At 44.5% G+C, this 26950-nt stretch overlaps 3 protein-coding genes across 3 annotated transcripts in view; all 3 read left to right on the top strand.

The window, feature by feature from the left end:
• Positions 1-4921, top strand: part of LOC108798925 (IgGFc-binding protein-like) — a 16578-nt gene extending 11657 nt beyond the window's left edge. Inside the window, exons 8-10 of the mRNA XM_018570731.1 lie at positions 50-617; positions 1944-2143; positions 4733-4921. Coding sequence (XP_018426233.1) covers positions 50-617; positions 1944-2143; positions 4733-4921 — 957 coding nt within the window. The remainder of the gene's footprint in view (positions 1-49; positions 618-1943; positions 2144-4732) is intronic.
• Positions 4922-11000: 6079 nt separating this feature from the next.
• On the top strand, positions 11001-16634 carry LOC108798926 (IgGFc-binding protein-like). Its single transcript, XM_018570732.1, has 4 exons — positions 11001-11593; positions 13567-14131; positions 15172-15749; positions 16626-16634. Exons 1-4 carry the CDS (start codon positions 11126-11128, stop codon positions 16632-16634), a joined length of 1620 nt encoding a protein of 539 aa, XP_018426234.1. The 5' UTR covers positions 11001-11125.
• A 185-nt stretch (positions 16635-16819) lies between these two features.
• The window catches only part of LOC108798927 (IgGFc-binding protein-like), a 33793-nt gene continuing 23662 nt past the window's right edge, over positions 16820-26950 (top strand). The window contains exons 1-7 of the mRNA XM_018570733.1: positions 16820-16864; positions 18285-18855; positions 21039-21238; positions 21329-21470; positions 21842-22170; positions 23920-24490; positions 24633-25225. Of these exons, the coding sequence (XP_018426235.1) occupies positions 16820-16864; positions 18285-18855; positions 21039-21238; positions 21329-21470; positions 21842-22170; positions 23920-24490; positions 24633-25225 (2451 nt within the window). The remainder of the gene's footprint in view (positions 16865-18284; positions 18856-21038; positions 21239-21328; positions 21471-21841; positions 22171-23919; positions 24491-24632; positions 25226-26950) is intronic.

Here is a 26950-nt window from a genome sequence, read left to right on the forward strand (position 1 = left end):
TATATATAGATATAATTATTATTATTACCTTTATGTTGTTTTACTTCAGATTAATGCAACGTCCACCAGGATTCCAGCAACTTTATTGAACGGCAAAGTAAGAGTAGAGTGTTACGGCCAAGGCACGCTCATCAAGACTGGCCATGGCCTACAAGTCAGATTTGACCACAAGAGCTACGCCGCCGTCACCGTTCCAGGCAACTACAGGAACGCCATGTGCGGTCTTTGTGGCAACTACAACGGGAAGCAGGACGATGATGGACCGGCCTCCGGTGACCTGGCTGAATTTGGAAACAAGTGGAAAGCTCCAGGAGAGACCGGAGACAAGTGTGGCGAATGCGGAAGCAAAGCCAAACCGTGTTCATCGTGCCCAGCAGAGAAGCAGAGAGTATTTTCAAGAAATATTTACTGTGGTGTTATGAATGACCCGTCCGGTCCATTCGCAAAATGCCATTCCATCGTCAATCCCTCTTCCTATGTCGATGAATGTATCTCTGATCTATGCCAGACCAATGGAGAAGATAGCAGTGTACTATGTAACAGCGTCTACGTCTATGCTGATGCATGCCGGTATGCCGGGGTCAAGGATGTCGTGTGGAGGAAAGATGCTTTCTGCCGTAAGTAGAATTCATAGTTCTTTCACCTTTTTTTGTAGTGGACCTGTCATCAGCTTTACAAGTTCCCATGAGTAAATTCATGGCATCACAATATACAGCAACCGTATCCAGAGGCACAACTAGAAACCTCAGACCTAGGGTTGCCACCTGTCCAGGATTCACCTGGACAGTCCGGGTTTTGAATGCTGTGTCCGGGTTTCATGGCAGCAGGAAACCAGACACAAGATATCAGGCAGACAGGGGCAACCAAAATTAACATAGGGGCTACTGCCCCCCCCACCCTCTTCCACTGAAAATAGTCTCAACTGTGTAATTTAAATATGAATGGCCTGCACTATTTACATATGAATAAGCTACAACATATTCTTCCCAAAAAATGTCCGCGCGTCGCTAGAGTGTTCGGGTTTCGCTTGAAGAAAAGGTGGCATCCCTACTCAGACCAGAGGTGTCCTGAGCCGGGGTGACACCCAATGCGGGTACTGGGTGACACCCCGCAGTGATATCATTGCGAACGCGCGTGATGACGTCACACGCGGCACCGCTGTTACCTGCCGGTGGCCATCTTGGTAATGGACGCCGGCAGAGAGAGAAGGGGACGTTATCCGGCGGGATAAGGTATGCCCCTGTGTCCCCTCCTCTCTCTCTCTCTCTCTCGAGCAACTGTCCGGCTCTCTGTCCTTAAATTAGTGCCCGACTTTTCAGAGGGGGGTGACACCAAAATGACTGTCAGTCATTTTGGTGTCACCCGGGTAGTAGCAGAGCACCAGGGCCCGGTCACACATGCGGCCCTGGTAGTGACCTTATAATTTTTCGTAAAAGCTCCACCTTTTATCAATAAAAAGCCAACCTTGATGTTCCAGTACAGTACCCTTGCCTAGGTTGAGATGATGCGATCAGTCAGCTGCAGTCAGGAGGAAACATTTCCTAGGTCTCCCCTCCTCTAGTGATCACACAGACTGCAACACTGTAACTTGGTAGCAAATCACATGGTGGTGGCTGCAGCAGGGGCTGATCTGTGTCAGATGCTTGTAAACAAAGCCAAGCCAAGATTTACATGATTGTGTTGTCTCTGAGCCTGTATCTCAGTCCAGGAAGTAAATGGTGACCCCGGATGATGCCTGCACAAAGATGGGGCCATCCTTCTGGAGAGAAATGCAGATAAGGACATTCAGAGGAGGAGTATTGTAGTCTGTGATCTCTCTAAGAGTTAATCTATCTAATGACAGGTCCACTATGGTGGAATGTGCTTTTTGTAACAAATGTGGGCTACGTCAACGTTAAATTGAATGTTTGATATACCGTCTCACCATTTCTATTGTTGTAAAGCAATGACCTGCGGCCCGCACAGCCATTACAGTGCCTGCGCGGACATGTGCTCCACCACCTGTGCCGCCCTGTCAGATATCTACGAGTGCTCCGACTTGTGTGATGAAGGCTGCGAGTGTGATGAGGGCTACGTCTTCGATGGGTCGGACTGCTTGCCGCTGAGCCAATGCGGATGCTATGAAAACGGAGTATACTACCAGGTACAATATCCCAACAGGGAAAACTCTCAAAAGGCCTTTACCAAATGTTTCCTCAAGCAAAACCAATAGGTTTCATTGACAAATATTGTTCATTCTATGTTAAAGGAGAAATCCTACTTACTATTGGTTGTAATTCCACAGAGTTTATGGCTAAATATACAGTTTTTTGGCATTTTTCAATGTGCTCCTGGCACATTTTTCTTGTTTTTTTTATACAATTTTTGAATAATTGAATAATTAAAATAGGCTGTCCATCCATTTTTCTGACCTCTTTACGCACATTTATACTCCCCCCAACTATCAGGGAGTAGTCCGTAGGAGCAGCGGTGTATTTACAAATGCTGCTGCCCTAGGCAAAACAGCAACGCCGCCCCCCCCCTTACTGACGGCCGATCGTCACCATCAGCCCCCCCCCCAAACCCGCCATCCTCGTCCCCGCCGCTACGATAGCCTCCGGTTCTCTTCCCTTGATAAATAAAAAATTTTTTTACCACAGCAAGTGCCGCTCTCAGGGAATCTGCCGTTCCAGGCAAACGCCTTGTTCGCCTCGCGGCAGATACGCCCCTGCGTAGGAGCACAGATGCAGGGGACTTGCCAGTACAAATGGTACCTCCGAACGAGCAGACCTGGGTAATGCACGGTCTCTCATGTGGTGGTGACCAGCACAGGAGCAGTCCGGAACGTCGTAGCCAAATCTATATCTAAAGCCGTAGTCTGTGAGAGTAGCAGGGGTCAGGGGCCGGCAGCAAGATTTGTGGTCAGGAAGTAGCAAGGTTCGGTACACAAGAAATATACTATAACTAATACACTAGGCACTACGAAGGCAAGCTCTGCAATACCCAAGCACAGAATGATATGTGAGGCTAGCATTTGTACCTGCTGACATCAGGGTGCGGTCATCTCTGGAGGCGGGGTTGTTCCTTAATTGTCGAGCACTGTACCTTTAAGAAGACACACAGTGTGCGCGTGCGCACTACCCGGCGGCTCCACGCGGCGGACATCACAGAGCGGCGTGGGGTGAAGGAGACAGGAGCCGCTGAGCTCGAGGGATGCAGGTGAGAGCACGTCTGACCTGCGGGTGTCTGCAGGCACCCCCTTCGTGGTGCGAAGGTGGGTATTACACCAACCCAAAAGCATGCCCACTGGTGCCAAAAGCCACAAATCCTCCTTATCCTACAGGAGCTTATCCCTATCCCCTGACCCTACAATCTTATCTTCATGAGAACCAATCAATGTTCTTCGGGAGTTTAAACAACGCCAAAAATATATGGCCCATGCTGGCCGGACACGTGTACATTTCCGAACGAACGTTTGTACAAAAGATCTTTCTTTACTACCGGCTAATGACATCAGACACTTGACAAATTTTGATAAAAATTTTGTTTGATTTTAATGTTTGATTTTGGAAATTAATGGAGTTTCCTGAGCAAAAAACATATTCACTGTTAGAATTTAGTTTGTTCTAATTTTTTTCTTCACTACGGTTAACATTAGGGAAGCACTGAAACTAATACTTGTATAATAGTATACTAGTACTCGTACTCGCTCAAATGCTCCGATCCCTAGCCCGATATCTGAGCTTCCGGTATCAGGAAACAGGGCAGTGAGTCATTACATGCTGCCAGGCTTTCTGATTGGCCCGGGAAACCGGCTCCATGCTTCCTCATCACCAAGTGACGAGGGAGCATGGAGCCGGCTTCCTGGCTATTCAGAAAGCCAGGCAGCGTGTAATGACTCGGCACCTAGTTTCCTTATTTGTTGGGAAGCTGGCCAATCAAGAAGCCGGACAGCGAGTCATTACCCGACCCCAGGTGATGAGGGAGCATGGAGCCGGCTTCCTGACCAATCAGGAACCCGGGCACTGTGTAATGACTGGTTGCCTGACTTCCTGATTGGCCAGCTTCTCGACCAAACAGGAAGTCGAGTCATTACACTGTGCCCGGCTTCCTGATTGGCCAGAATGCCGACTCCATGCTTTCTCATCATCTCATCCTGCTAATCGGGAAGCCAGGTGGCGAATCTTTACATGCCGCCCAGCTTCCTGTCTAAGCAAGAAGCCAGGTGGAGAGTCATTACACGCTACCTGGGTTCCTTAATGAGACTTTCGGTGTCGGTATTCGGTATTGGCGAGTACCGAAAAAAAATATCGGTTTTGTACTCGATACTGGAAAAACTGCTATTGTTGCATCCCTAGTTGAAATCGATCGTCGATTTGACCCCATCAACTAATAGAAAGTCGGACAGAAGACCTTTCAAAAATCTAAACAGTGTATGGCCAGCTTTAGGGTAAATATTTCTGGATGGGTGAGGGTACGAGGACGTATGGCTCTTTCCTCCTGTGATTGGCTGTTTGAATTCTAGTAATTGTGACCACTTTTTGTACTTTTGGAACTTAAAAAAAAAACCTTATAAAACAGAAAAAAATAATCAAAACAGAAAACTAACAATTTTTTTAACATTTTTAAAAAAATTATTTTATTATTTTTTAAAATCCTATGCGTTTTAAAATATCTTAGCATGTTGATTGGTCACCACTGTGAATTTTGGGTTAGCCTGCATACGTCAAATGTCCTCATTTTGTATCTTCAGGCTAATGAAGTTGTGTTGAATGATGACTGCAGCCAAGAGTGTACTTGCAATCCCATCTCGGGAGTCTCTTGCCGTAATAAGACCTGCTCAGGGAACGACAAGTGTCTGATTGTGGATGGCGTCCGGACTTGTGTCGGCTCTGGTGAGTTCGGTATTGTTGTGGAAGGCTGGAATACCAACTTGAGATAGCACCAGTCCCAAGAGATGGTAGGGAAGTATGGCGGGAAAGTCTCATAGTCACGGTGCCCTTTACCATAACATGTGAAGCTCTGAAGCAGGTGTCAAATTTTCCTTCAAATATTCATTTAATTTGTTTTCTAATAAAAAAACGTGTTTCGGAACAAGGAGCTGTTGATCTTCCCTAAAGTGGAGGTAAAATGAAAAACAAAATTACCGACTGGTAGGCTTTTTATAGCAGAAGACACTGTGGAAGTCTCTTCTGCCATAACAGTTTCTTTTTACCATTTGGCAATTTCTTCTTTTCTGTACACTGAGCTGTGAAAACGCAACTCAGCACACAGAGTCGGCATGCTGAGATGAAGTAACTCCCGTGAGCATGCATATTGGCCAGGCCAATCAAGTAGCCAAAGGCTCGAAACCTGGAAGAGAACCAAGCCAAAATGGGCACACTAGAGAGGGAAGACAGTGGCACTGGAAGGGATCGGGTCGATAGGTAAGTCTGCCATAATGTGCTGATATGCTGTGTATACTAGCACATTATGTCTAATAGCACCTGGAGGCCCAATTTTTGGGGTTTACTGCCACTTAAATAGAAATCACTAAATTCGACCAATGAACCACTTTACTGTATTTGTTAACAAGGAAACATTAAAGAGATCTGTTCCCCAGACCATTCCTTTCACCAAACTCTTCCAATGAGATAATATGTGCATTTAATATAGTCCATCTGTGTTTTTTTACCTGTAAAGGTCTCCCATGTGTGAACATCCAATAGCCCCGATACTGCTGCATTGTGCCACCATATTGGATTTGATATCAGCAGTCCCAGCAGGCTCAGTACTATCACATGGCATTATATATCACGTGCCTTGCTGGAGACTGGTTAGATGAGGAGGCTTCCCTTGCACCTTGTGTCCCCCAAACTCTGAGGATGAGAACAGAGCCTGAGAAACAGCAAATAGCATGGGTGCCAGTGGATAGGGCAACACCGTGCCGGGCAGAAGTCCAGAATGAGGATCGGGTAGAGCAGAGACGAGGTCACACCAGGCGGGCAGCAGGGTACCAGAGCAAAAGGCAGAACCGAGGTCAAGCAAGCCAGGGGGTCACACCAGTCGGGCAGCGAAGTACAAGGGATGAGGCAGAGGCAAAGTCCAGTAACAATTCCAAGGCCAATTAGGCAGGCGGCAATCAGGAGCAGTAAAGTTCAATCCGGGTCAAGGTGCAGGAGCAGCAAACAGGCAGAGCAAACAGGATCACAGGGAACAGCTGAAAGCCCATCCTGCAACTAAGCCCAGGCTGTGCTTGCTTTAAATAGGAAGATCAATTCAGAGGTACTGCATCACTTTCTGTGCACCAGATTAGCACGTCTAGATGCCAGATTAGCGCGCTTGTGCGCGTATACCCCGATGCGCACGCATGCGTGCAAGTGCCCGTTTTCTATGGAACGAAAAACGGGACCACGCACATGCGCAGTAGACCTAGATACCTTACATTATATAATATTCCCCTTCACTCCTCCTCCAGCATCTACATACAAAGTTATGTAGGGAAATGAGGGGAGGGGAGGGGGAGCTGCAACAGCACAAACAGTAAGACCCTAATTTAAAGTTCTTTTGGGTTCCGACATTCAAAAACTATGGTCATTTCTGTTGCATAAACAGATACAATTTACAGATACAGATACTTTGGCAGAATTTCACAGTAGATCAATATTAAAATCTCAGACATATTAATAATGCTATCAGGTGTCCGACGGGAATCTGTTCTTATGTGTCTGTTATGTCCTGTCGCCTAAGTTTCTCCTACAATAATTTTTGGCCTTTTAGATCCCTGCAAGACCAAAACTTGCCGCGTAAAAGAGAGCTGCCGAGTCAAAGAGGGCGTTGCAGTTTGTGTGCCGGATTTCAATTGTCTGTGCTCGGCATTGGGTGATCCACACTACCACACTTGCGATGGTAAACAATATGACGCTCAGGGCACCTGCAACTACATTTTGGCACAGTACGCTGGTAATGAGACGGGCCTGGTGCCATTCAAGCTTACCACCAAAAATGAAAACAGAGGGTCTCAGGCTTTCTCCTACATCAAGAAGATCGAATATGACATATATGACACTAAGGTTTCAGCACAAGTTGGAGAATTTCCTCAAATACGGGTGAGTAAATATTTGATTAACAGAAACTGTCCAATTAAAAAAAAAAAAATCTCAACATTTTATGAGTCCTTTGATTTTGGGATCCCATCTTTTATTGAAAACCGTAAGACTGTGTGCCCCAGTACGGGCCACTTAAAGTATATCAAAGGCTAAAACTTTCCATACAGCTTTGGACAGAATGCCTTATGGTTAGAACCTATTTCATGACAGATTTCCCATTTGGGGTTGATCCACCAAATGGGATGTTGTTGTCATAGCTGGAACCTAGAGGACTGTGTCAGATTGGCCATAATTCCTGACTCTGTTCCTGTCCCATTGGGAGTTTTGGGTGTTGTGGATATTCCAGCTCCTCCTTCTACATGTTTTACAATATAAAATAAATATATCAATCGGTAGGAATGGTGGAAGTAACTCAAAATGGCCCCAGCAGGTTTGCAGACCTGGGAACTCAGTGCAGGGATGGTGGAAGCCCCTCATAATGAACACAGAAGGTGTGCAGACCTGGGAACTAATTCCTGCTGTGGTGGGAGTCCCTTGTATCAGGCATACTAGCACTGAAGACCCAGGAATGCAATATAGGGATAGTGACACCCCCTTATGTTGGGCACAGAAGATGTGCAGACCTGAGAACTCAGCACAAGGATAGTGGGAGCTCCTTATAATCCCCACAGCTGGTGTGCAGTCTCAGGAACTCATTGCTGGGATGCTGGAAGCCCCTCATAGTGGGCATAGCAGGTGGGCAGATCCAGAAACACAGTGCAGGGATGGTGAGAAATCCTCATAATGGGCACATATAGTGTACAGACTCAGAAACTCAACACAGAGATGTTGGGACCCCTCATAATGATCATAGTAGTCCACAAGAGGCAGAAGAAATTATTGGGGGTTTAATTCTCCAACATACCCCAAACTCTGAAATATCAGTTTTGAGTGGTCCGATCCCTTACACAGTGTCCTCCATTTTCTTTTGTTGATCACAATATACAAAGTATGCAGAGCAACTGATATTTTCTCCATTCTCCCAGGTTAATGGTGAGTTGATCAGCTTGCCAGCCACACTTGCCGATGGAAGACTAAATGCATTCCAAAGTGGATTCACAGTCGTTTTGCAGGCAGACAATGGTATAATAGTAACATTTGACTGGAACTGGATGTGTACCGTGACAATCCCCAGCAGCTATTACAGCGCAATTTCTGGCCTCTGCGGCAACTTCAACCAGGATCCAAATGATGACCAAAGAGCTCAAGACGGAACATTAGTGAACTCAATCACCGACTGGCTAGTAGCATGGAAAGAGAACGATCAAGATCCTTTCTGTTTCGACTCTTGTCCTGGTCAGTGTTCAACCTGTGATGAGGGGAATAAGGATCAGTACAGGGGAGATAATCAATGTGGGTTAATCGTCAAAAAAGATGGTCCTTTCAGAGAATGCATCGGAAAAATCAGCCCCAGCAGGTTTTTGGATTCCTGCTTGTTTGATGTGTGTGCGAACGGCGGTGCTAGAGCCATCCTTTGTCACTCCTTGGAGACGTTTGCAACCACATGCCTGAGCGAAGGGGTTAAACTGTATGACTGGAGGACACCCAGTAATTGTTGTAAGTACATTTTACTCTATTCAATCTATTCCCACCTAAGATACACAAACCCTTTCAAACGAATCTGTGAAAGCTAAAAGTGTTCAGAAGCTTGCTTATCTCTACATCTAGATTTCTATAGCAGAAAACCGTGTGCCATTGGAAGCTCTAGGTACATGTAACGAATGATTTAAAGGAGAACTATGAGGTGAGTGCTCTTCACTCACCTCATAGTTCTAGCCGACCTGTGACAATGAGACTGTCACAGGTCGGCTCAGTAGATCGGGAGGTGAGGGAACACATACCGGCGTTCGCTCAGCTCTAGATCCTGTCACGCCTCTCTGCCGTGACAGGGGAGGGGCTGGATTCCCCCCTCCCTGCTCCGATCCTTCAGCACTGACTGGGGGGAGGGGGCGGGTACAGCTGGCTCTGCCTCTAGATAGGCAGAGCCAGCTGTCAGTCACGCAGCTGGGCGGATCCAGACAGTAGTGTCGGGATCCGTCCCGGCTGCGGCGTCTCAGTATATAGTGAGCTGTAGCCCCCGATATACTGAGCCTAGGGTGACGGGAGGACGCTAGTTTGTGTCCTCCCGTTACCCTAAGGAGAACTATGGGGGAAAAGCCTTAACCCCATAGTTCTCCTTTAAAATATTTGTCTCAGAAGGTGTGGTTCTGTAGTCCTCAGAGACCAATGTAATAGACATGGGTGATTCGTTTAGTTCCTACACATTCGAATTTCCGAATCCCAATGCATCCGAATGTGTCCAAATCCGAATTTCCGTTTTCGCATTTTGGATCCCGTCCGAATTTCGTTCAAAAACAAAACTAAATCGGACATGTGACTTTTCTGGCCAATCAGACGTGTTTTTCGGTTTAATGTATCCGAATGGGTCTGAACACAAATTTTTGTTACGGCAACATGGGAGCCATACACAGTATATACATATAATACTAAAGCTGAGACTCCGAGACCCGAATGGCATTTAGGAGCTGAATTTCCGAATTGCTTTCGGGAGCTCCCGAATGCCATTCGTGTCTGGGAGCCTCAGCTTTAGTAATATATGTATATGGCTCCCAGACCCGAATGGCATTCGGGATCTGAATTTCTGAATTGCATTGCGGAGCTCCCGAATACCATTCGGGTCTGGGAGTCATATACATATATTACTAAAGCTGAGGCTCCCAGACCCGAATGGCATACGGGAGCTCGCAAATGCAATTCGGACATTCGGATCCCCAATGCCATTCGGGTCTGGGAGATTCAGCTTTAGTATTAATATCTGTAGATGGATTTCTGTGGTACTTGCAACGAATATTCGTAAGCGCATACGAATCTAAAGAAAACTTCGATTTCATCCGAACCCGAACCTTAATTGAATTTTGGATCCGAATACGGAATCCCGAAATAACGAAATATCCCAACTGAACTGAATTTTTCCGCAGCTTACATGTCAACAAGGAAAGGATAGGAAGTAGGGCTGCAACAACTAATCGACATAATCGATTATAATCGATTATTGAAAAAGTTGTCAACTTTTTCAATAATCGATTAATCGGCTTCCAATCAGTTGTCCCTGTTCAGAGCTCCACGCGCTGTGCGCGGCAACCTCCTCCTCACGCTCGCCACTGCCAGACCCGCTAGCATCCACGCTCCACACGCCGCACCTCCTCCCCGCCTCACATTTCCTGCCCATCCACATCCACGATCGGCACAGGGACGCGGGGAGATGTAGTAAGGAGGAGCAGGTGTGGGGGGATGACAATCGCCGATAGACAGGTCCGATCTCAGAAGCAAGTTGCTGGAAGACTGCTCAGGTAAGCCTGCACTTTCCCACACATGGTGCTCTATAATGTATTGCTGGGATTTGTATTCCTCTATAGCTGATGGTACATTGTGCTGTATATTCTACATGGGAATACAAATCCCAGCAATACATTATACAATGTATGTATAATGTATTGCTGGGATTTGTTGTACTCCTCTATAGCTGGTGATATTCTGCATTGCGCTGTATAGAGATTTTTGGCAGGAACAGCAGGTATTTTTTTAAATCTCATGAAACAGATATAGCAAAAAAGTTCCAAAGATATATTTAACAGTACAAAAGGGATGACATAAGGGAATTTCATTCTTCAAATTTACATACACCTTAAAGGCCGAGAGTGCTTGATGAGTTGGAAAGGTGCCCAAGAACATCACAATTGATGGATACAAATGGCAAAAATGTCAGGAACGGGTAGAGATCCTTTAGGTCATTTGCAGGGCCTAATTGACCAATGGTAGTAAGAGGGGGCTTATACATGTTACAGATATTGCATATTTCTTATCACTATCTTCATTTATACATTTCAGCAAAGACATGTGAAGATCCAAACAGTCATTATACTGCCTGTGGAAATGCCTGCCCAGCCAGTTGCTCTGACAGAACTGCCCCGTCGAAGTGTAAGAAGCCCTGTGTAGAAACCTGTGAATGTAATGAAGGAATGCTTCTAAGCGGGGGTAAATGTGTGCCCATCTCAAGCTGTGGTTGCCAATACAACGGACGGTATTACGAACCCAACCAGTCTTGGTATGATGAGAAATGTACTTTGCTCTGCAAATGCGATCCAGCACTGGGCATGCCCGTTTGCCAGCCAACAAGCTGTAAAAAGAGCGAGATGTGTATGGTGGCTGATGGAAAGCGAGGCTGCTATCCTACGCAGTACAGAACATGCATAGTCTCTGGTGATCTTCACTATACCACATTTGACAAAATGAGGTTTAATTTTATGAAGACCTGCATCTACCAGCTGGTTAAGGTAACCTCTGATGACCCATCCCTGGTCAAGTTCACCATGAAAGTCCAGAATGAACACCGAGGGAACAGAGCAGTGGCCTTCACCAAAGATGTGACATTGGAAGCCTACAACAAAACCATAACCGTCAGTAAAGATACTCCACGGAAGATAAAGGTATGGTGATTGAGGGGACATTTGACATTTTTATTTAAGAAAAACCTTGAAGCAGAAGAGATACCATCTATTATATTATAGTAAACCAAAAGGGTTCCAAGTTGGAAATCTAAAATTCAAGTGAAATTGGAGTGTGTTATGATTAGCTCCAAACGCTAGCACATTAAGGACACCGCCACTCGCTTTTCACTTTTTAAGGGCTTCCTTGGCCACTTTTATTAACTCACAACTCAAAAGAAAAGTCCACACAGGTGTTTCAAACATAAAGTACCATTTTCTGTCATCAAACAAACATTTTTCACCGACTTCAGGTGGTTCCTTTACCTCAAAACATCTGGCCACACAGGCTTGTCTTTGGCAACACAGGCGGATTGCCACACAGGCTGCTTTTCACCGTACAGGTGAACTGCTCCCCAGTCGGCCAGACTCACAGACTGGTTCCACGGTGGAGCCCTCCTGACTCCTGCAGAGACCTCCTCTGTCTCACTTAGCAGCCTGGGATATCTTATTGAGGCCCTAATGAGCCAGCTTTCTTCAGCTGGCCTGGTTACCTCTAGGCCTCCAACACTCTCAATACCTCCCCCTAGAGTAAGGAGCTCAGCCCGCCTGAAACTGGGCCATACAAATCTGCCATCCTGGCTATACCCAGACATCCCCATCTGCCTGCTGCCACATATGTTAAAAAGATAATCTGTTCAAATTTGTGTTTCATTTTGGATGATTTTATGTGGTGTAGGAGAATTGAGACTTACTCCTGTTGCAGCAGGAGTCACAAGATTTAATGGTGGAGGTCTTAAGGTGGCCATACACTTCACAACCATCGCAAGACCTTAGTCTTGCGATGGTTGTAAAGTAATTTAAAAAACATAAGATCTGCCCATCTTGGACAGGCAGATCGTACTTGCGATCATCGCAAGCCCGCCCCCCTGAGGGGAGGGCTTCCGATGACCGCAATGCTGAACGGGCAGTGTGCGCGCGCGCACACCAGTCCGTTCGGCATTTGTCTCCCGAGCATGCCATAAACCAGCCGAAAATCGTAAGATTTTCGGCTGGTTTTCTAGCATGCTCCTTAGACAAAAGACGTGCGACCGTACAGTAGAAACGGTCACACGTCTTCATTCACACTGCACGATTCTCGTACGATCGCAGGATTTTCCGCGATTCTCGTACGAGAATCGTGCAGTGTATGGGCACCTTTAGACAAGAGAACCTACTACTGGCACTGGCAAGAGATATGCCATGCTAGTAGTTTAATGCAAAAACTATACTTTGGTGTAATTTAAAAAAATCAGAGAATAAGAGAATTTGTTAAGGAAGCAATTAATAGATTCAACATTGGTTGAAATGTTTGTGTAATTATAAAGAAGAGCTGATCAAAGCAGTAGACTGCAGAGGAGCTATACTTGCCATCAAGATCCCAGATGGCTTCTACAAGTCCCTGAAGTCTGTATCCTCCTTTCCAGCGATGGAGTGTCCCTTGGCATCCTTATGTCCTATACACCGTATAGATTGTGATGACTCACAGGACCTTAGATTGCTGGAGCGGAGGTGCAGGGAGACTGAAGGGACTGGCCTAATGGCCAACCGGGAGCTATGGGTGAGTATATCTCTGTTGTTTTAGCTCCCTAGACAAAACGAGCACTTACTTAAGATTTCTTTTGCCTAGAGTTCTTATTTAGGATTGAGGTGCTCAAAGTGGAGCCTTCAGTATGTATGGTATTTTTTTTTGCATTGGTACAAGTCTCTCATGGCAGTGCGCTGCTTCCTATGACAGTAGTTGGCCTATTAGCCATTAAAATGACCAGAATTTAACACTAAAATTCTCATTCCATTGACTTCAATAGAGGTCTATGTTCAGGTTTGCTGAATTTCGAACAAGATCCGAACAAGATTTTCTGAGCCCTTGGTGCATCGATCCTAGGCAAATGTGCTCATCAATATACAAAATTACATCTATATCTGTTTCATTTTAGGTTGATGGACAATACACTTGGTTACCGTACTATTATGAGTCAACAAAGATTGCTGCTTACCTGTCAGGATCTGATGTGGTCCTCACAACAGACTTCAACTTAAAACTGACTTTTGATGGATGGAGTCATGTACGTGTTGTCTTGCCAAGCACCTATGCTGCAGCCGTAAGTGGTTTGTGTGGCAACAACAATGGAGATCCCTCTGATGATTTCACCATCAGCAACGGTGTAAAAGCCAACAGCGCTGAAGAATTCGGAGACCACTGGAAGGTGGGAGAAGTTAAAGGATGCGCAAGAGAGTGCACTAACTGTCCAAAATGCACTGATGCAGAGAAGGGCACCTACAAGAGTGACCTGTATTGTGGTCTCCTCATCAAAGCTGATGGACCATTCAGTCAATGTCATGCTTCTGTTAACCCAGCTCCATTCTTTGAAGACTGCCTATTTGATGCCTGTGCCTACAAGGGCCACCAGTCAGTTGTCTGCAACATCCTTGCCTCCTATGTTTCTGAGTGTCAGAAAAATGGCTCCATGGTCAAGGAATGGAGGACTCCATCTTTCTGTGGTAAGCTGGGTCCTCAGGCTCTGTGCCATCTAAATAATGGTGTAGGAGCTCACCTGGGAGGCCCTCCGCCTTCAGGACTAAGCTACAGTGTGTGATTTATATACTTCACTTTTAGCATGAGAAAACAGGCACTAAAAAAAAAAAAGTACTACAATACTTTGTAGCTAAAGTACCCATAAAAAAACAAAACATTTTTTGCTGGTAAGCCTTCAAAGGTTTCAAAAATTGCTTGACTTCCTTCTTCTCCTAAGATCCATATTTATGTACCTCAGGAATGATTTGTGCCCTCTAAACAGGGCAATCTTCCTACAAACAAAATGGGAACGTTCTCTGAAGATATAATAGATTCCCTGGCTGCAAGAATGTTAGGTGGACTTGCTCTTGTATATAACCTATCAACACAATCAGGGGCGGACCTAAGGAACAATGGGCCCTGGTGCAAGATTTTCTTTTGGGCCCCCCTGGCTCTTAAAATGCCAACGCTGCCCACCGGAGAGCCACACTAACCACCTGAAAGCCTGCAATGGCCACCCGTGAGCCTGAGCTAGCCACCTGAGAGCCCCACTGACCACCTGAAAGCCCCCACTGGCCAACTGAGAGCCCAACTGGCCACCTGAGAGTAGGAAAACAAGCTCAGGGCTCCCACTGATTCCTCAATTATTTCATTATATTATTACAATGTAATAATATTAGAAAGAATAATTTCTAACAATATGAAACTATCCCTCACTGCCTCCCCTCACTTCCCCCCACAACCTTTCCCTCCTCCCCGGTCCGTAGAAATGTTTTTTTCCAAGAAACCGGTCCCTGGTGCCAAAAAGGTTGTAGACCGCTGCTCCCAGCAATACTTTACACGGCAATGCAAAATGGCAATGGCTATAGAGGGCTACAAATCCCAGCCATACTTTATACTGAAATGCAGAATTACTCAGTAACAGTTGTATTTTGCTATAATTATTACAACAAATAGTATTTTATATTGTTGTATGTGTAAAAATAAAGATCATCTTTAACACATAAAGCTTTTTCTGTATTCTCAGAACTGACCTGCCCCCCGAACAGCCACTACAAGCTCCTTGGAAATGGTTGCCCTGCCACTTGCTTTGGCCTGATTGCTCCACCATCTTGTGTACCATCCTACACCGAAGGGTGCTACTGTGACAATGGCTTCATCCTCAGCGGCGAGGACTGCGTGCCGGTGCCAGAATGCGGCTGTGTCTTTGAGAATACCTACTACAAAGCAGGACAGGAGTTCTACGCCGATACTCTTTGCCAAAGGAAATGTACATGCGGTGCCAACGGTATAACCACCTGCCAGGACAGTCCCTGCGGAGCCAACGCTGAGTGCAAAGTGGTGGATGGAGTTCTAGGATGTCACCCTAAAGAGTTTGGACAGTGTGTAGCCTGGGGAGACCCCCACTATATCACTCCAGATGGCCTCTACTACTCATTCCAGGGCACCTGCGCCTACAAACTTATTGGGATTAAAAAACATACTGACTTCGAAGTAATAGTGGAAAATGAACCCTACGAAAAAGTGGCAGTCACCAAATCAGTCACAGTGAGAATTGACAGTTACATAATTCGTTTGGAGAGAGGAAGAGGAAGGACTGTACTGGTGAGTGTAATGAACAGTCATAGTTACATACATAGTTACATAGTATTTGAGGTTGAATAAAGACATAAGTTCATCAAGTCCAACCTATTGTGTGTGTGTGTGTGTGTGTGTGTATATAGGTCCCTGAGTGTTCTCATTCTTAATAGTACCTGTACCCTTGTACATTACGGTCTCTCAGGAAATCGTCCAAAAGCTTCTTGAATGATTCCAGACTATTTGCGGAAATCACTGCTTGAGGCAGCGAGTTCCAGACCCTAACCGCGCAAACTGAGAAGATCCTTGTGTTTTGATTTTTTTTTTCTGCCAGTTTCAGGTGGTGTCCTCTAGTCTTTGTTACGGAATTAATCTTAAAGAGTTTGTTGCTAATGTTGCTATGACTATTGAACATTTTGTACATGAAAATCATGTCCCCCCTTAATTACTAAAATGTTTTCCTTTAACAAACATACAATTTGCCAACACACACATATATGTGTGTGTGTATATATACAGGGCCGGATTTACTCTTTCTGCTGCCTCAAGGCCAAGTTCCTCAATGCGCCCCCCCCAAACCTCTCCCCCAATGGAGAATGGCAACCAGATGCCGGGGGCGGCAGGATTGGTTTAAATTGTTTTTATTTTTTATTTCTTTTACTTTTTAACATTTGTATTTACAGTATCTTATTACCCTTTACTTTTTATAGTTTTTATATTTTATAATTTTTTTTACTTTTCTATCACTTTTAAAAAATGTTTTAATCTGTATTATTTCGTATTATTTTTTTAAATTTAATTTCATTATTTAAAAAAAAAAATCCATTTAAAAAACAAGCCCCTCTGTGATAGCATTTGGAGGTGACAGGGTTCTCTTTATTGAACCTGTCAACTCCATTACAGGAGTTCTAGAACAGCACTGTGCTGGCTCTACTGTGACAGCAGAGAGGGGAAGGCTGCCAGTGCAGCTCTACCTTCTCTGTGTTTACATGGAGCAGAGCAGAGAATGGACGTTCTCCGCTCTGCTCCCCGCTCTCCATAATTAATGAATGTTCCAGGTCCCAGGTACCCCAAAGGAGCGGGGGACCCTGAAAACCATGGCGGAAAGGGAGGTGGCCAGCGAGGACAGGCAGCCAGGTGAGGTGGGGGCGGACCATAAAGGGGGGACGGCGGGGGGGTACAAAGCTACAGGCATATTACAAGTGATCTCGGCGACATCGCCGGGATCATTTGATCACTTTTTCTTATTACACTGACTTTCCTGCCCTACATTTAGCCCTGCTTGCCCAAAGCAGGGCTAAATGTAGAAAAAAAAACTGCCGCCCCTCTACCCCCTGCTGCCCCGAGGCCAGGCCTCGGTGGCCTTGTGGGAAATCGGGCCCTGTATATATATATATATGTGTGTGTATATATTACACATTTTATATGTCATTCATAACATTAAACAGCTTAATAATTGTAAATATCTCTTTACTAGAAATGTGACCCCTTAAAGGTTAACATGTCCATTACAACGCTGTCGTAAAGTGAACCTGTGGCCAGGCTATGGACATTTAAGTATTCTTCTCAAGAGTAACTGAGCTTTGAAACAACCCTTCACTGACCTCTGTACCTGTAGGAACTGTCGAGCAATTTATCCTCCAAGTTCCCAACAGAAGCCCTGAAGCCTTAGCAGAGCTTAGCTCTCCTCTTCCAGAGTACTTGGTCTATGTTTCCATGAAAAAAATAAAATGTAAAAACAAGTATTTTATTAAAAAAAAGGTAAAAGTTATGCTACACAGTGCACAGAGCAAATGTGATATCATTTGATTATGGCTTATATCTACCCTTTTTTTAAATGGCCATTCAGTCTCTGCACCCCCCTTTCTCCTCTTCCTTTAAACCACATGTGTCAAACTCAAGGCCCAGGGGCTGATTCCGGCCCTGCAGGCCATTTCCTAGACTTCTACTTTCAGATCTAGGTATTAAGTCATTACTGAAACCAGTGATAATCGAATACAGAGGCAATTATCATAAAGATTAGATACATTTATATAGTCTTACAGGCCCTTTGAGGGCAATCATAATGTTGATGCGGCCCATGATTAAATTGAGTTTGACACCCATGTCCACATGTGTCAAACTCAAGGCCCATGGGCCGAATCCGGCCCACCAGGCCATTTCCTAGACTTCTACTTTCAGATCTAGGTATTAAGTCATTACTGAAACCAGTGATAATCGAATACAGAGGCAATTATCATAAAGATTAGATACATTTATATAGTCTTACAGATACCTTTGAGGGCAACCATAATGCGGCCCACGAATAAATTGAGTTTGACACCCATGCTTTAAGCTGTGCTATTGTCAGGGTCATCTTTACAGAGCAGAATATTTCAGCACTTTCTAGTTTTATTGCCTTTGGTGCTTACTTTTTTTTCTTGCAGTTTAGAGAAATCTCAACAGCTATGCCAGCACTTGAGTTCAAAAGCATCACATTTTATGGCACTTGATGTTTCTTATGATAAGACTTACGCTACCACCAAGTGTTCACCATCTATTTGTCTCATTTTACATTTTTAGATAAATGGGGAGAGATACAACCTTCCTTTCCAGTCTCGCCATCGGGAGTTTTGGATAAACCAACAAGGGAATAACATCATTGTTTGGACTAAAGATGGGATCACGGCCATGTTTGACGGGTATTACTATGTGTCAGTCTGGATACCGAGCACCTACTCTGAATTAACCGAAGGCCTCTGCGGAAATTTCAATAAAAATCCGGGCGATGACACCCGCCTTCCGAATGGCACCATTGTCAATGATGTAGCGGTTTTTGGAGAGTCCTGGTCAATAGATAAACATAGGTCGGGCTGCAGAGGATGCTCTGGCGATCAATGTCCAAAGTGTGACAAAGCCAGCTTTGCTCTGGCCAATTCACCAACAAAATGTGGAATGATTTCAGATCCCCAGGGACCGTTCAAAGAATGCCATCAACTGGCAAACCCGGAGAACTATGTCAAGGGCTGTGCGTTTGATGTATGCAATGGAGGTGGTGGTCAGGACGCTTTGTGTGCCAGTCTGCAAGCCTACACAGCACTGTGCCAAGAAAAAGGAGCAAATGTTGGTGCTTGGAGGAACATCGACAATTGCTGTAAGTTTTGGAAATTGATGTACAGTATCTGTTCAGCTTATGCCTGAAACAAGATTTTTTTCAGTGGTCATCCCTTTGCTTCCAATGTTTTTTTTAAATATTTTTAGCTAGTCTGTGAAGGTTCTCAATTATCCAGGTCATGCTACAGCTAGTAGTAGTCAGCCACATTCAACCAATGTTCCATTGACATATACACAGTCGTACCTTCTGGGCTGCGGTGAGACATCCCCCGCCCCGCCAAAACTCCGCGCCATCCCACTGAAGCGCCGCTCCTGTCCCGCAGAAGCTCCACCCCCCTGTCCCGCCAAATTCCCAGCTCGGTAACCAAGCTCTGTGGGGAGGAGGAAGGGAGGATACAGGGAGGAGCCTCCCTGTCCCTCACTTGCTCGTCACTCCTGAGGCATCGAGATCGATGACCTCAGTGGATTGTTTTTTCTTTTTTTTGATTGGACAGCTTGGACCTATGGCGCTTTGCCAGTGGTCCAAGCCATTCACAGAGCTCACGCCTCTAACACTGAGTAGAGGCTGTGACAGCTCTTTAATCACCAAGTTAGGTTACACAAGCAGTGGGGAAGCCTGCTGCTGTGTAACCTAACTACCTGTCAAAAGCTGGATGCAGCACTGCCTGTAATTAACATCCAGCGCTCCGTCCATGACAGGTTACACAGCGGGGAGGCTTTCCCCGCTGTGTAACCTGTAGCAATCCACTCTGAATGGAGAAAAAGCTGTCAGCTTCAGACTTGAAGCTGACACCTTTTTTCTTCCTAATAGTAGGTAAGCCTCTGCCTCACCTGCCTCCCCTGACCGCACGTCCCTGCATATACAACTCCTGACCAGTTTTTAGCATTATAGAACAAGTCCAGTTGAATGGGACTACATCGTATTAGCTTCTTAGCTAGTCACTAAGGTACCTCTTGAACTATGTGTTGTCCTCTTTTGCCAGTCAGGAGCACTTACTATCACATAATTTGTCCCACCAAAACCCAAATTCAGAGATGGATAGACCCTGGTGAGCTAACTTCTAGAATCTGTAGGGCATGCTCTAGTGACCACATTTCTCCACAGTGGGCCCAGTCTTTGTTACAATCCCATGTTGTCTCACTCAACCCATTGCAAAAAGAGGACTCTCTTTTTTAGTGCCAAGCAAAGGAAGTAAACTTTGGAGCTTGGAGGGACAACATACAATTGAAATAAAACTTTTTTTAAGTTTAATTAGCTGTTAAAAGAGTACATCTTGAACAGCACTACTAAGGAGAATCATCCCATATTCCATGTGTGCTCCTTGTACATCTACCAACATATACTGTACATCCCCTCTTCATCTTCCAGTAGCTAAGATATGTTAAATGAACAGTACTAATGGAAACAAAGCAAAAGGAGGGCATCCATAGTGTAAAACTGATTTATCTCGAGTAAAAATGACAGCTGAAATGGTACTTACAAACAGCCATTTAAAATGAGCATAGAGAGATAAAATCTCAAGACACATCCAGATGGACAAACAAAATATGGTAGGTGGTGGAAGTATTAGTGCTGAGCAGAGGCCATCTGCACACTGACCCTCCTTCAGTTAATGTAACTGTGTAATGTATTGTATTGTCATCAGGGCCGGATTTACTCTCTCTGGTGCCCCAAGGCCAGTTTCCTCAATGCACCCCCCTACCTGCCAACCCCCACCATGGAGAATGGCAGGCCTGCAGGCTGCATGCAAATGATCTTAGCGACATCACCGAGATCACTTCTACAAAACAAAGCAGCAGCTTCCCCGCTGTACATTTAGCTCTGCTTGCCCAATGAAGGCTAAATGTAGAAAACAACTACCCGCCCAGCACCCAGAACTGCATGTCTGCATCGGGAGATAGGAATTCCACACGTCTGCTGCCCCTCTACTCTCTGCTGCCCCAAGGCCGGGCCTTGGTTGGCCCTGTGGGAAATCCAGCCCTGATTGTCATTACAAAGACAATGGCAATAGTTCCCACTGATTGGCTCACAGCTCAGGCCTTCTCATTCTCTGCCTCATGTGCAGGGGATTATGAATAACTCATTATAATTGCAGTGTATCAGCAAATAAATGATGACTTGTACAGTATTATACATATTTGCCTAGAATTCTGATTTAATCATTTTTGAGTAAACCATTTTCTGATGTCTGAAATAGTATTTTTGTATTTAACACCCTGCAGCACTTAGCTGTCCAGCCAACAGCCACTATAGCCCATGTACCCGATCCTGTGAATTCACCTGCTATGGTCTACTGGCATCCAGCCTTTGTAGTAAAGAGTGTTTCGAGGGATGTGAGTGCGACCCCGGCTATGTCTTCGACGGCGATCAATGCGTTTCTTTCGCCAAATGTGGTTGCATTCATAACGAGAGATATTTGAAGGTAAATAAAGAGAAGTGTGTGATTATTTTGGGTTGGGTAACCCAGGGTGTACAATCTAATCCGGGATCATTATCCCCCTTTTTTTTTTAGGCCAATGAAACAGTGCTAAGTGAGGACTGCACCCAAGAGTGCACTTGTAGCCCGACCTCTGGCATGCACTGCCAGAACAGGAGCTGTACCGAAGATGAGATCTGTCAGATTCGGGATGGCTTGAGGTCTTGTGTTAACAAAGGTGAGTGCGGTCAGTTGAATGGGGAAGAACTTCTACTGAAGTCTTAATTCATATGTAAATTGAATCGAATGAATTACATCAGCTGCACTTATTTATTTTTGATAGAGTAGGGTTAAACCTCTAACATTTTTTGGCCATCTGGGTCCCATTGGGGAGATTTCCCTTAACTTCCTATTTCTGTAGACATTATTACATGGTGTGGCAAAATCTCTTCAAAAGTGGAGGAAATTCTCTCTTAGCTGTCATCACAACAGTTGTCTCCTCTTGAAGATGTCTTCTCTATCCCTGCTCTGGTGGTGACAGCTCTAAAAGTTTGTATTTGGATACAAGATTTGGATATACTGAATATTTTTAAATCTTTTTGTTTTTAGACCCATGCAAATACAAAACATGCCGTGTGAAGGAGAACTGTCAAGTTCAAAACGAGAAAGCAGTCTGTGTGCCGGATTATGAGGGTCTGTGTTGGGCATGGGGGGACCCTCATCACCTCACGTTTGATGGCAAGGAGTTTGATTTCCAAGGAACCTGCACCTACACTTTGGCACAGTATGCTGGCAATGATACCAGCCTGGAGCCATTCAAGGTTACCATTAAAAATGACAACAGAGGAACCCAAGATGTGTCTTATGTCGGAAGGGTGAAGGTGACCATGTATGGCGTTACAGTTACCATTCAAACTGGAGACTTCAATAAGATACGAGTATGTTTTTCCAATGTTTCCTCCTAAATGGGTAAAAGATAGAAATACTGAAATGTTTGAAGATACGCTTCGGTTGAATGGGAAAATTTAGCATGGAGATCATGCTGAAGAGAATTGTTTTATGGGAACAACTAATCCTGAGTTGGCAGATCTGAAAGTCAGAGGTTCTAAACCCCATCCATGAAAGCCTATTTACCTTTTAACATCTATAATGTCATTTTAGCCTCTATTTCCTAGTTTTGGGGGCTCTTGTACTCAATCAAAGCATGAAGAGCAGAATACTCACTAATAGTCTGTAACACCTGAATGTATATCCATCCAAACTTGAGTTTGACTTGAGTTTTTAATGTTTTCACATGGTAGGGTAGCCAAACATTTTGGATAAGCCACACAAAGAATTCCTTCAGGGTGGTGGAGAGGCCCCGTTGCCTGAAGAAGTATTATAATATTGGTGTTCACAGTTATAAATTGATAGGGAAGTAGAAGAAGAGGAGGAAACAAAAAGAGAAGAAGACATTAGAGTGAAAGAGAGGGGATAAAGGGGTAGAGGTAAGATGTAACGAGCATGGTTAGATGGATGTTTGGGCCGGTCTAGATAGGGATTGTTCCTGCTGGGAGCCCACACCTGGCACTTCAAACAAGTATGTGTTGAGGTCAGATTTAGCATGCTGGGGATCCCATATCAAAGTTTGTTGGAAAATAAAGCTCCACCCACAGGTTTTAATTTTTCTGAAAATCTATCCACTGAGTAATTTCTGCATAGTGTGCGAGACAATGCTTTTGAATTGTATGAACAAGATAGTTGGAGTTTCCCAATCCTGCACTGTCATTATTTTTGCAGCTGTGACAACTTTTTTTTAAAATCTTCATTTATTGAGCAGAATAGCAGCCTGATACAAGAACGTAACATGAGAGCCTGCATACAGGCAGCCAACAGTTCAGCACATAAAGCTGGCCGTACACCTTACAACCATCGCACGACTTTCCTTGTGCTATGGTTGCAAGGTAATTAAAATTTCGGACGATTTGCCCATCTTGGACAGGCAGATCGTACTTGCGATCATCGCAAGCCCTCACCGCTGAGGGTAGGGCTTCCGATGATTGCAGTGGTAGTGTGCACACACAGGCCTGTGCGGCATTTGGCCCGTGCGGCTTGTGCACACCGGCCCGTGCGGCATTCGTCTCCCGACCACGCCACTGACCCGCCGAAAATCGTACGATTTTCGGCAGGTTTACAAGCGTGCTCGGAAGACGAATGTCGTGCGACCTTACAGTAGAAGAGGTCGCACGTTGCCCATACACCTGCTGATTATGGTACGATGGCGTGATTACCCACGATTCGTACGATAATTGGCAGGTGTATGGGCACCTTAAGACAAGCGTGTACAGTACAATAAGGATAGCAGAACCTCAAGTGACTTAATATGCTCCAGGGCACAGTGGCGCAGCAGTTTGTCACGGTCCTGGCTATTAGCGTCAGACCAGCCACTGGTCATCTAGTATTATGCACCATAAACAAAGTGTAATCATTTTTTAACGTATGCTACATACTAGCCAAAGGAGTCTTTTTGACTAAAGTTTATCTTTAATTAATCAAGTAGTGAAGCGAGTGCTACAACTTTTTTTTAATAATCATAATATGAACACATCATTACCGCTCTGCTCTTGAAACTGTAGGTTCAATATTGTCATTTTTTAAAAAACTTTTTTTCACTGATCATAGGACGCTAATGAATATTCTCTTCACAGGTCAATGGTGAACTGACCAATCTGCCACGCACTCTCGCTGATGGAAGACTGAAAGTAAGCCAGAGTGGTATGACAGCCATGGTGGAAGCTCAGAACAATGTTTTTGTGAGTTATGACTGGAACGCGTTAGCTATTGTAGTTATTCCCAGTAGCTATTACAACACAACTTCTGGACTGTGCGGCAACTTCAACCAGGATCCAAACGATGAGCAGAGCAGTCGTAATGGGGCAGCGCTCCCTTCAATCACAGAATGGATAAAAGAATGGAAGGAGGATGACCAGGATCTTTTCTGTTTTGATGAGTGTCCCGGACAGTGTCGAAACTGTGACAAGGACAAGAAGGCTCAGTACAGAGGGGATGATCAGTGTGGTATCCTTCTTAAAGAGGATGGCCCTTTCAGAGACTGTATTAAAAAAGTAAATCCCAAAAAATTCTTTGAACCCTGTCTCTTTGATGTCTGTATGAACGATGGAGCAAAGGCCATTCTGTGTCAAGCCCTGGAGACCTATGCAAAGATGTGCTTAAATGAAGGCGTTAAGGTTTATGATTGGAGGAAAACTTCTGGTTGTCGTAAGTAGAGCTCAATTTTCTATTGCCAGGGCACTATTATAATTTGTTTACAGTTTTATTATCTGTACAAACTGTGTCTGTACAAACTTTATTAGATTTCCGCTCTTTGCCAATAATTAACCCAATCACTCTTATCTTTCAGCAATGTTATGTAACATTAAGAACAGCCATTACAATGCCTGTGGTAATGCCTGTCCAGCTACTTGCTCTGACAAGAATGCTCCAGCCACATGTAAAAGATCCTGTGTAGAGACTTGTGAGTGCAACGAAGGGACGGTCCTTAGTGGGGACAAGTGCGTTAACATATCAAGCTGTGGCTGCAACCACAACGGGCGATATCATGAGCCTAACCAGTCCTGGCATGATGAGAAATGTAGCACACTTTGCCAATGCCAGTCGGGTCTCGGGAAGGTGGTTTGCCAACCAAGCAAATGCAAAGACAGCGAGACCTGCACAGTGGTCAATGGAATACGAGGATGTCATCCTAAAGGGTTTTCAACCTGCATAACCCATGGAGATCCTCATCACCAGACATTTGACGGAAAGAGATTTGCATTCATGGGTGGTTGTATCTACCAGTTGGTGAACGTAACGGATCCCTTCTTGAAACACTTCTCCATCACTGTTGAAAATGAAAAGCGTGGTAACGAAGCTGTGTCCTTCACCAAAAGTGTGACCTTGCACCTGGACAGCCACACCATGACTCTGAGCAGAGACCACCCACAACAGATTAAGGTATAAAATACAATATTAACAGTATAGTTTCAAGTCACAGATGTAAACACTTTAGTGTACATTTTAGAGATATCTATATATATATATATACACACACACACACACACACACTGAGTGGCCAGATTATTATGACCACCCCATCAGTACTTCGTTGGGCCACCTTTTACTGAAAAGTACAAGCATGCATATGTACTCAGTACTTGGTTTGGGCCCCTTTTGCAGCACTTACTGCAATTACTTTTGCACGATATTCTAATTATTCGAGTTTCACCTGTATATATCTATATATATACAGTATATCCCACCTCAACCTAACCACTGAACTATCACATTCTCAAACAATTCATCCCCACACAGCTACCTCCTCATATATCACCTCCCCCACCTTTTAGATTGTAAGCCCTCAGGGGCGAGGCCCTCCTTACCATCTTGTCTTGAATTGTATTGTGATTGTAATGTCTTCCTTATATTGTAAAGCGCTGCATAAACTGTTGGCGATATATAAATCCTGTATAATAATAATAAATACTAATAATAATAATAGTATACTGGCTAGGAGAAGAGCAGAATGCTTTAAGGTTCTTAGTACTTTGTTTTTTGTTTTTTTATTTCTGAACTTTTTCTAAGTTGTAGGTTGGAGGCAACAGATCCAAAAGCTGTTTTGTTTCACAGAGTATGGTTAAATCTATTAGGTAGTGTGCAATCTCAAACATGACAGGGTCTTATAGAAGCACCTGAGATAAAATCCCGGAAGTGGAGGAGAAATAGAATCTCCATAAGAATGGTTTTGGAGTCCACCACCATAAAACTCCAGTGTACTTTATGATGAGATAACTACTTATAAATAACTCAACAAAAAATAGTGTGACATTTCTACTTCTTTATCGTCTTGATTTCTGAAGGTTTGCCCAATTCATTTGACTTAAGCCAGTATACATTTATAGATTAGGCTGCCCAAGACTTCCACTTGTAAGGGTCTGCTTGATCATTTTGCAGCAAATATATTAATTACAGTTGTGGGTCTTTAGGTGCTGGCCAGCTCAATGTGGTGTCTTCCGCATTATTCTAGTGACAACAAAAGCTATGAAAAATCCACAAACAACCACCACTATGGCTAAATGAAGTGTGCAAGTCCATATGTTATGGTCTAAACTCACCAGGACCCAATACATAGACAATATTTTTGCTTATGATAATTTTGTGGTTTTGGGCACATGAAATAGTAACATATCATACAGTAACATATCATAGCATACAGAGCTCCTGGGATTTGTACATCCCCATTTTAATGCATTATTATTTTTTATAAATACATATTAGGGATGCACCAATACCATTTTTCCAAGTACTGATACTTGCCCAAGTAATCACAGATACAAGTACTGATATTTTTTTGTTTATTGTCATGTGACAGTTTTTCTAAAACAATACAGACTAATGATTCCAGGACAGTGGTGGAGCACCAGAGCCGGGTCCCAGCTGCAACCGCTGCAACTCTGGTAGTTCGCGTGAAAATGCCGAGTATCTGCACTGGTATCTGAACTGGTATCTGGACATCCCTAATTTAAAACTAAAAGCTAAACTTACTAACAGTTAAGGCCCCACATATATAGTTAGTGTTCAGGAAATTCGGTCAGAAATTGAGTTTTGCTGCATGTGTCAGCAGGGACGGATTTCCCACAAGGCCAACCAAGGCCCGGCCTTGGGACAGCAGGGGTGTGGAAC

The sequence above is a fragment of the Nanorana parkeri genome, unplaced genomic scaffold (genome assembly GCF_000935625.1).
Source record: "Nanorana parkeri isolate BGI_ZX_2015 unplaced genomic scaffold, ASM93562v1 scaffold1586, whole genome shotgun sequence".
Taxonomy (NCBI): Eukaryota; Metazoa; Chordata; class Amphibia; order Anura; family Dicroglossidae; genus Nanorana; species Nanorana parkeri.

Coding starts and splice junctions, on each gene's coding strand:
- LOC108798926 (XM_018570732.1), top strand. CDS start 11,126: ATGCTTCTAAGCGGGGGTAAATGTGTGCCCATCTCAAGCTGTGGTTGC. Junction 11,594..13,566: donor ATACTCCACGGAAGATAAAG/GTATGGTGATTG, acceptor GTTTCATTTTAG/GTTGATGGACAATACACTTG. Junction 14,132..15,171: donor GAGGACTCCATCTTTCTGTG/GTAAGCTGGGTC, acceptor CTGTATTCTCAG/AACTGACCTGCCCCCCGAAC.